Source organism: Glycine soja, chromosome 7 (genome assembly GCF_004193775.1).
Source record: "Glycine soja cultivar W05 chromosome 7, ASM419377v2, whole genome shotgun sequence".
NCBI classification, from domain to species: Eukaryota; Viridiplantae; Streptophyta; class Magnoliopsida; order Fabales; family Fabaceae; genus Glycine; species Glycine soja.
Window position 1 is genome coordinate 43596162 of NC_041008.1, and position 10929 is coordinate 43607090.

The following is a 10929-nucleotide window of genomic DNA, read 5'->3' on the forward strand; positions in this document are numbered from 1 at the left end:
TGCATCTTCTTGTAGAATAAGAATTTGTAACTCCTTCTCAGCCAATTCATCTTCATTCAATTTCAAAACTTTGGAATTCTCTTCCCTCTCAGAATATAGGGAAACTAGTAGCTCTTCTACCTTTTGAAGTGCAGACTCCCTTTCTCCTTTTAGTTCCAAATGCTTCAATTCCAATTCACTGTGCAGTTTCTCAAGATCTTTCAGTGTTTGATGAGTTATGTTCAACTGTGAAACTAAGGTTTCTTTCTCTTGACAGATACTGGACTTCTCATGGTCAAGTGATCGGCATGTGTCTTCTAATACCTTGGACTTTACCCTTAACCCTTCAAGTTCAGCATTCACATCAAATAGTAAATTTTCCAATAGGTTGCTCTTTTCTGAGAGCTTCTCCAACTTTTCAGTTGTGGATTGTAACTGAGAAAACAAGGTGGCCTTCTCAGCAGCAATATTTGATTTCTCCAATATATTGGGATAAATATATTTTTCCCACGAAACTAGTCTTGTTAACAAAAGATAATTTTTATTCCAACGACAATCAAAATCAAATGTCGCTCTCAAATGTCTATTTTTGCCGGCATCTCAATTATCCTATGAAAATGTCCCTGCGAATTTGATTATATATTTCTTGTAGTAGTTAGATCTAGTTTTTGGCATTTTTACCGTTGTCCGTAGTTCCTGATCTGCATGAGCATGACCAAATGCGGCAGTACCTCACATTAGTCCGTGGAATTTAGATATTAATTTGTGATTTCTGAAGTTTCTTTGTCATGCATGGGATTCCTCCACCAAATACAAAATGGACGTGGTACCATATTGAATCCATCCGTCTTATTTACACAGTTGGTCAAGTCCAAATGTATATACATTGTGTTCGTATATGCAGGTAGTGACCATATTCCAACTAAGGTTTCATATTGGTCACTAATAATATCAAAATTAATAATTGGTGACTTATACGAGAAGGAATAGTAATTAAGGAAATTAATATGATTTTAACCCGTTAAGTCCGTTTGGCAGAATCCCCTCATTCCCCTGTAGTGCCGCTTTCTTGATAGCTTTGGGTGAAGTTCACTCTCCAGTCATCTATTACCTCATAATTTAAATATAAGCAATAGTTTTTTGAGAGTAGGAAATTAAATATAACTTAAATTTTTTTAAAAAAGATTTTCATTTCTAGGAATTATTCACACGTGAGTTACTCTAACTGCAACACTTCAATCCTTTAGCTATTTACAGCGTTCAACAAAAAATAGTAATGGTGACTGCGACCTTCCTCTTCATCAGTTTGATGAAGGTATCCATAGGAGCATTTCATGTAATATTTAATGTACATTACCAACATGTCATACTGATTTGATAAATTAATAAAGAAACTTACTTATCTTCCTTTCTCCCCATTAGTAACCAAATCTTCTTTTGTGCATTCAAGTACGCTACATCTTGTTTTTGCATGTCTTTTGATGGAGTATGTAACTTTATAAGTTGATTTCTTTCTCTTTCATCATCTTCAACTTATCTAAGAAGAATAAAACGCACATTCTTTATATAAAAGATCAAAATATTTTTAAAAAGATCTTAACTGATCATACTCAACCTACATTTAGTTATTGTCTAATGAACAAATACATCTTGCTACAACTATTTTGGTATAAGACATAGATTCCATAATTTAACATTTGTTTGCATAAATTAAGATATTGAAGGATTTTTATTTGTCTTAGACTTAACATAAGTTATTTTTAGCATTTTCTTTATGTAAATTTAGTATTACTAAGCTGATGTAATCTAAATAATTTGTGTGGACCACAGGGAAAGAGACACTTCATGTCTCTCTATATTTCTTTTTTGCATGATAATTTTTTTATACAAAATTAGATTTTCAAGAAGTTAAAATTTAATATTAAAAAATCATATAAACATTGATAATGTAAATTTTATTTTATAATTTATCTGTTATCCAATAATAAACTAACATATACAATAAACTTATTGACTTTTATAATACCATCATAAAAATCATACTAAAAATTACTTATTATAGATACCATGCAAAAACTTTTATACTTAAAATGTCTACCTTTAAACTCATGCTATCTTTGATGATTATGTTAGGGTTAAGACTAAAGGACATTGAGTCTAAGTTTCTTATTTTGAGCAAATGATCATAGTTGTAAAATCAAGTCTGGTCATTGACTCGGTCAATGTAGTTGATGAGTGGGTTAGTGGTCCAATCGGTGGGTCAGTAATTGGTCTAGTTTGACCCGATATATATTAAAAAATTTAAATTATATATGTGTCTATTATATACAAGTATATAACTAACATTATTTATGTAAGAAATGTTCATCCATACTCCCAACTCGGATACTCCAAAATTCAAAATAACATTTGATGATAATGAAACATCAAAATGGCGTCGTAGAGGTGGTCCATTTTGTTTGTAAAACTGATTGGGTTGGACTGATCCAATCGAAATTTGGTGACCTAACCGGTTGGGTTTGACCGGGTCATTCCGGGCCAATTGCGTGATCGATCCAATAGTGGAACTAACCTGATTAGGTCATCGGGTCCCGATTGGATTGATCTGACCGGTTAGGTCGAACCAGATTTCACAACTATGTATTAGATCATATGGAAAGTTAGCTAAAAAGTTAATGTCTAGTTAATTTTCTAAAATAATAAACATTTGGAACAAATTAAGACATTCAATGAGATTAATCATTAATAATTAGAGATAAAAATAGCAACAAAAAAAATGGAGATAAAAGAACTATTTTTTTATTCATATGAAACAAAGATAGGTACAAGACTTTATAATAATGCATCTTTCTCAATCAATTGAAGTAAGTTTTCTGTTATTTTTTTTTCATTTATTTATAATTCTTTAGTTAATATAATAATAATATCACTAATTAACAAAACCCAAAATTTAAATGCCCTTTATTTTCTAAGGCAAATACCTTGGCCACCACGACACGAACAATACGTGGCATCGATATATCCCCAAAATTTGGCATTGATATTGATACATTTACAAAATTACAGAATACAAGTAAAATGAAAAAAAAAATTGAAAGGTAACGTTGAACTCTGAGACTACCCGCCAAATCCCCTTTCTCTCTCAGTCATTCTCGCGCTCGCGCGTGTCCCAATTCCATTCCCCACTTCAAATGCTGCCTTCATCTCAAGCAACACTTGATTTTATGATTTTTTTTTATTTCTTCCAAAAGAATTAATCACAATCACAATATATCATTCGATAAATTTATTGAATTTTAAAAATAATTATTTTAAAATTATTTAAAGGATGATATATAATTAAATAACAACTATTTTATAATATGAGTGACAATAAACTAATAATAATAATAATAATAAAATTCAAATTAAATATTGACCTCATTCTTCGTCTTGACCCCATTCCCTTGCCACCAACCAAATAAAAAACTTTAATACTAAAAACCGGTCACACGTTTCCTTCACCACCTCCTTCTTCTTCTTCTTCGTTATATCGTTTCCGTTGGTATTTTCGTAAATATCACGAAATTCAATTTTCCCCAATTTCTAGGGTTTCGAACCCTACCTTTTTGCTATTCTTCCTTCGAACTTTGCTTGGTTTTCAGGTCTGCTTGCTTCTCCCTATTCTCCTTTTTGGCCTCTTTGGCGAGGGGAATTTGGTGAACAAAATTATCCAAAAAAAAAAAATCTAGTGATTGATTATGCTTGATTGGTTTTAACGGTTAATGATCTTTTGTTTGGTTTATTCATTCGATTCGCTTGTTATTTATGTAGTATTATTTGTTTGTTTGTTTTTGGAACTTGGTTTCAAGTTCTAGTGTTCAATATTTTAAGAATTGAGTTTTGCATTTTGCAATTTTTGTTGCTGTTTGGTTAGTTATAGATACTGCTATCACACTTGGGAGTCAATTGTGATTAGCTGGATGAATTGAGGATTAAAATTGAAGTTAATTCTTGACATCTTAAACCAAAGGAGTTTATTGCAGTTTAAGGAATTAGCAGAATTGCCTAGTTTCATGGTCTCCAAGCAGACAATGCTTGTGTTTTGTAGTAGAAATTTTCTTGTTTGACTCTGAGGTAGTGTACAACATTTGGCTCTGTTTAACATTTGCATTTGGAAATCATAAGGTTGTTAGAGGGGTTAAGAGCTGTGGCACCATTGTATCTGTTGAGTTGAGACATTTTGGATCCATGGTCATGGTTGAAAGGGAGATATGTCGCTCAAGTCTCATGGCCTTAAGTAGATGGTTATTTGTTTCACTTTCATTTGTTAATGCCTTTTGTGGGAAATGCTATTCGTGTTTGAATAAGCTGAAAATAAGGTGGAAATTTTGGAATGAAAATCACTTCTTGCTTGCTTGTTTCAAACAAAAATATGGGAAAGCTGAAAAAGTAGTGCAATTCACGACAAACTCTGGCCGTTCCTATGTAATGAAAGTGGGTCCAAAGTGATTTCCCAATTCCCATCTTCTGCCAAGCAGCAGGGAATGAAATTCAAAACCCTTTCCATTTAACTCCATTTTCGCTCCCCTCCTCATTTTCTGCCTGCTTAAACAAGCATAGCATAAATCAAGTCCAGCTGATATGTTGCTTTTTCTTTTCTTCATGTATTGAATTTTACTTTACATCAACAATTATTTCAGTATCCTTTATGTGGTATGGCACGTCTGCGGTTAATGGATCTGTTAATGAATGGCATCTGCTGTGTGTAAAGCATTAAACCCATGGATACTTACATGTCATTAGATTTCACCGTGTGGAGATGAATAAAATTGGCAGTCAATATGCAAATGAAAATATGTATCTCCTTACAACTTGATGAAAATGATAGCCAGAATGTTACCTGGTTCACATTACTTACTGTCTATTTTTTGCCAGTTCCCTTTTAACCATCTAGATCACCATGTCGAGTTTGGAGGAGCCCCTTGGCCTTGACAAGTTGCCAAGCATGTGTACCATAGATAGAATCCAGAGGTTCTCATCCGCTGCTTGCCGCCCCAGAGTAGATAATTTGGGTATGGGAAACTGCTGGATTGAAGGACGAAGCTGCAGCACATCAAATAGCTGCGAGTGAGTAAAAAATTGCAATTTACTACAAGTCAAAACTGATGCATATATTTTTTCATCATTTTACCTATTTTGTTCTTCTTATATATTCTTATCACTTCCTTCGCATATTATTTATCCTATTTCTGCCTACTTTATTCATAACGTTACCTTAAGCCTATCTTTGGTGCAGTGAAGACAATGAAGAGTATACAGCAGAGACATTCCCGTGGAGAAGGCAAACAAGGGACCTGTCCCGAGGCGACTCTTTCAGTCAAAAGACAATGACCATGGGGAGGAACTCGATGAAATTTGGAATGATTGATAATTCATTTTATGCCTCAGATTACCAGTATAGTCCACAGAGCAATAACAAAAATGTACAGGATATGCCATATAAGGTAATGCAATGGCTGCAGTACTTTTTGTTCAAGAATTTCTTTCCAGCTACTAACTTAGTTATCTTTTTTTTTTTATATATATATAAGAACTTAGTTAACTATATACTGCCGCTTTTTGTTTTTTTATTTGACATTTATGTTATACATTTATACTTTCTGTAGTTGGTTGATTTTATCATATTTCGTTGTCTGGTAAGTAACATACAATTTTTAATTGGGCAATGCAGTTTATGAAAGGTATACCAAAATTTGTAAAGATAGTTGAAGTTGGTCCAAGGGATGGATTACAAAATGAGAAAAACATTGTACCAACAGATGTAAAGATTGAATTGATTCATAGATTGGCATCTTCTGGGTTATCCGTCATTGAAGCTACTAGTTTTGTATCTCCTAAATGGGTCCCTCAGGTATAATGGCTTTACCATACTTATTTAACCTGATATTGATATTATGAATTATTGTTGTGGTAAACTTTCTTCTAGGTGCATTTACATCAAATCATTTCTCAATATCATGAAAATTTTAAACAAAAGTTGAAAATCATTGTTTATATGATCACTGAACAAAGTTTTCTTACAAAATAATTCCTCTTTGTATTTGTGCTCAAAACAAAGGAATATTATATTCTCTCCCATTTGGTGTACTCTCTCTGTCCATTTTAAAGATATGATGGCAACTATAGTACTAGTTGATATCCTATCTGAACTTACTTATTTACAGTGTGATCTGAGTTTTATCTGCTTGAATACCATTCTGTTTCTGTATCTTTCAGTTGGCAGATGCAAAGGATGTAATGCAAGCAGTTCATAACCTGGGAGGCATTAGATTGCCAGTTCTGACTCCTAATTTAAAGGTGCAAATAACTACTAGAACAACTATATGTGGGAAGATTTACGTTCAAATGTCTGATCTGTTACATTTATAGGGTTTTGAAGCTGCTATAGCGGCTGGTGCGAGAGAAGTAGCTGTTTTTGCATCAGCTTCTGAATCTTTCTCAAAATCAAACATTAATTGTAGTATTGAAGAGAGCCTTGTCCGCTATCGAGCTGTTACTCATGCGGCTAAAGAGCTCTCTATTCCTGTTCGAGGGTATGCCTTTTGTTTTCTCCTTCATGATTCTAAGCATCCATAAATCCTCTCTATTTCAATATTTTTAAGTGTGCATTTATGCTAGACAGAAAGTTCTGAAATTTTTAATTTTCCATTTTGATATTTACTGATGGATTTGCTTTTATTGCCCTGCAATTTCTTTGTGGGTGGTACCTGTATATATTAATTAACGAATTTATCCTCCATTGATGGGTTTTCTACATGTTCTGTTCCAGGGCATCTGTTTTTGTATTTTAGTTGTTTTTGACATATATGACTCTAGTTTGTTTCTCTCCCTTACATACCAATGAAATTGAATGCAAAAAAAGAAAAGAATCCATTTTTTTCAATATTAAATAATTTGTGTTGAGGGCAAGCCTTGGCACAATGGTAAATTTGCTCCTTGGTGACCGGTTGTGTACAATTACCCTTCCCATAACTTTGCGAAGCAAAGAGCCTTTGACACCAGGGTACATTAGTTTTTTATTAAATAACTTGCGTTAAATCATTTATCATGTAGGAAATCAACTAGAAGATTTTGTCAAACTTCTACTTTATGTATTAGGGAAAGTATCTATGCACACATTTGAATTTCTTTTTCCTTCCTGATCACTACTCCTATTGCAATCCCATAAGATCCTAAATCCTATGCAGTATTTCTTGAAATCACTCTTTACATCTGTATTTGTATTGCTTTTTCAATATTATTTCATGATGATATTGCTGAAGACCCTTCTAGGAATATATTAAAAGTCAACCAGGTCAAGGTTTAAAAACTGGACTTGAAATGTCCAATTTGTGTTGATATTTTAATTTGACTAAATTCTTTGGACAGATGTTCTGTTTTTGTTTTGCTTATTCCAATCTGTTTCTCTGTATTTAAATTTCATAGGTATGTATCATGCGTTGTTGGATGCCCGGTGGAAGGACCAATCCCTCCGTCAAGAGTGGCATATGTAGCTAAAGAACTATATGATATGGGTTGCTTTGAAATCTCACTCGGGGACACAATTGGAGTTGGTACTCCCGGTAATGAATTAGATGTCTTTCTTTTTGAAAACTTTATGCTACACACAGAACATACTAATATCAGCCTCATGATAGCATTCCCTTGTTTGACATTTGTCTTCAAACACTTCTTACTAAACATCAGCCTATTACTCACCTTTCCTGTGCTTTGTGTTGATTGTGATACACTGTATCGTTTATTTTTTTAACTTGCAATATAATTGTCTTGAGAATGTTCAGTATCAAAAACATTTGTTCGTACATTATATACCTCTATCTGCATTACTCTGTTTCAAGTTTTAAGCACTACACCTGATGGAGGCATCAAACATGGCTGTCCTATTTCCTCTGCAACCTGTTTTCTTTATGCTTATTCTTGAATCTCAAACCTTGAGTCCTGACTGCTTATCAATTTTCTTTCTTTTATTTTTTTTATGTGGGGATGTTTGCCTATGTCTGCTATGCTCTTTAGCAAAGTAAATAATGTCAGATTTGCTGGATGGATTCCAGCATTTTTCTTTGTGTATTAATCCAAAAAATGAATATTCTTTATTGGTTACTCAAATATGATCTTTGTATTCATATTGTTTTCTGTTCATTCTGTTGTGTTCAGGAACTGTAGTTCCAATGCTTTTGGCTGTAATGGCTGTTGTGCCAGCGGAGAAGCTTGCTGTCCACTTCCATGACACTTACGGGCAATCCCTTGCAAATATTCTTGTGTCCCTTCAAGTAAGTCAACAAACTATAGCTGGAACTTCATTTGCTTGGCTATTGATAGAGTTTATTGAACTTTATCTTCATTACATGTAATAAAAGTTCAAAACTGGTTACCAACCATCGAACAATTATAATTAACGGACACAATACCATCCATAAACAATTTCTTTTTTCCATAGAATTTAGATTTGTATAACCAGTTTAAACTTTAAACTGGGCTGACATTAAATCTTTTGGCAGTCTAACATTGTTATTAATGGACATCATTGATATTTTCTAAACAGATGGGGATCAGTGCAGTTGATTCTTCAGTTGCTGGTCTAGGTGGCTGTCCATATGCTAAGGGAGCTTCAGGAAATGTAGCTACCGAAGATGTTGTGTACATGCTGAATGGACTTGGTGTGAAGACCAACGTTGATCTCGGAAAGCTCATGTCAGCTGGTGAGTTCATCGGCAAGCATTTGGGGCGCCCATCCGGCTCAAAGACTACCATTGCCTTTAGCCGAGTAACTGCTGATGCTTCCAAGATATGATAATATGTTCTACCGTAAAAAAATTATATTTGGATGCTTTAAGCAATGAGAGGACACCATATGTTTCATCTTTTTTACCCCATAATTATTGACAAAGAATAAAATGCCCACTCTCGTTGATGAGTTGTGAAGGAAGAAGTAATGCATGTTATCTGCCAATAGCAAGTACAGGCTTCTCATTGTAAGCTTGTAATTTTATCCCTAATTTTTTGTTTTTAAGTTTGACATCATGCGTTCATTGTGTATGATGTTTAGTTATACCATGCATGACCCTTGTATGATTCTGAAAAGATCAAAGAAAATATTTACACTTTACAAGATAATTAAAATTATATAGCACCATTTTAAGGTATATATTATCATTTTGCGGTGTTAGCTTAACTATGGCCATCCCTATTTTTTTTTAATATTTTGATTCGGGTGGGGACGGATGGTTACTTGTCGACTTGTCATGGAAAAGTCATTGTCCTGCCAACTTACATTGACTTGAAGAGCTATTCGTTGGTTGCTATGTATGGTTGGATTTTTTGGAGAACAAGGGTTCACGCTTGAATGGCCAAATGTGTTTTTCAAAGTGTGAAATTACATTTTGCCACTGAAAGTGCTTCTGTTATATTCTGACGATAGAATTGTCATATTGTTGCTACAAAATAAAGTTTTGAAATGTATATTGGTATAATTTAGATATTATACGAAAATGTGACACTGTTGGAAAAGTTGCAAGGATCAATTCGATCCTAGTTCTTGTGACTCAACTCCACACTTTAGGAAACATAATACACTTCTAACAAATGTGTGATTCTATCAATATAGATAATATTAAAATTTACAAAAATCGTCATATTTATCCTCCAACGGGTGGAAATGTGAGGATGCACCATAAAATGAATGATTCACAAGTCAACAACAACATGCTCGTGGTAAAATATTAATTAATAAAAATGATTTTAGTTTCAATATTTCCATTGTACATTGACATTTTTTTTAAAATGTGAGGATCAAATTTAAGTTTTATGTATCTATTCCAACCATTCGGTACTAGATTGACTTATTTTTGTTGGGTGTTGCTAGGTGCACCCAACAACATTGCTGGTGCACCCAACACTTTTAATGAATGGACAAAATTATCTTTCATTAATTTTAAATAAAAAAGCGTCACTCTTCTTCCATTCATCTTCTTCTTCCGCAACTTCTTCCGTTCATCTTCTTCTTCCACAACTTCTTCGCATTCATCTTCTTCCGTTCGGCTTTTTGTTCTTCCTCAAGGTGCTTGGCATTCCTTTTCTCTTTCGCAAGGTGCTTAGCATTCCTCTTCTTCTGCAAGGTGCACCCAACAACATTGCTGGTGCACCCAACACTTTTAATGAATGGACAAAATTATCTTTCATTAATTTTAAATAAAAAAGCGTCACTCTTCTTCCGTTCATCTTCTTCTTCCGCAACTTCTTCCGTTCATCTTCTTCTTCCACAACTTCTTCGCATTCATCTTCTTCCGTTCGGCTTTTTGTTCTTCCTCAAGGTGCTTGGCATTCCTCTTCTTCTGCAAGGTGCCTCGTGTTCGTCTTCAGCGCCATTGTGCCTGTTCGTCTTCTTTCACGACCATTTCCACTTGCGTTCGTTTGTTCTTCTCCGGCGTCGAGGTTAGTTTCGTTTTCTTTTCCTTTCATGGCTTCATCCGTTGATTATGGTTGTAGGGTAGATGACTTAGAGCTTAGGTGCTTCCATGGAATGGCGCCAAGGTGCTTCCATGGAATACGGAAGAAGTTTGTCTTACGGAAGAACTTCTTCCGTAAGTGTAAGTTCTTCCGTAAGTGGAATACAGAACAACTTACTCTTACGGAAGAACTTCTTCGATAAGTGTTTACGAAAGAACTTCTTCCTAGTTCTTCCGTAAACACCTATGGAGGAGCTTCTTCCGTAAGGCTGTTATGAAAGAACTTCTTCCGTAAACTCATATGGAAGAACTTCTTCCGTATATACATTTGACTTTTTTTTTTTTAATAATTTAGTTAATTTTTTTAAAATTTAATTGTATTTGTTTGTTTTGTATTAAAAATAGGTATGTTTTGTTATTTAATGAAAAAAATATGTATGATTACATGGTGTATGAAATAAAA

At 33.9% G+C, this 10929-nt stretch overlaps 1 protein-coding gene across 2 annotated transcripts; it reads left to right on the plus strand.

The window, feature by feature from the left end:
- The first annotated feature begins 3437 nt into the window (after window positions 1-3437).
- Window positions 3438-9166, plus strand: LOC114419901 (hydroxymethylglutaryl-CoA lyase, mitochondrial-like). 2 transcript variants are annotated; one of them, XM_028385706.1, is made up of 9 exons: window positions 3438-3623; window positions 4897-5088; window positions 5258-5465; window positions 5693-5872; window positions 6238-6318; window positions 6391-6554; window positions 7447-7583; window positions 8176-8291; window positions 8564-8812. In XM_028385706.1, the coding sequence occupies exons 2-9, from the start codon at window positions 4922-4924 to the stop codon at window positions 8810-8812; spliced, it is 1302 nt and encodes a 433-aa protein (XP_028241507.1). In that variant the 5' UTR covers window positions 3438-3623; window positions 4897-4921. The 2 variants fall into 2 exon arrangements, with proteins under 2 accessions (XP_028241507.1, XP_028241508.1); XM_028385707.1 differs by lacking the exon at window positions 3438-3623 and having other exon boundaries at window positions 4922-5088; window positions 8564-9166.
- Window positions 9167-10929: the final 1763 nt, after the last annotated feature.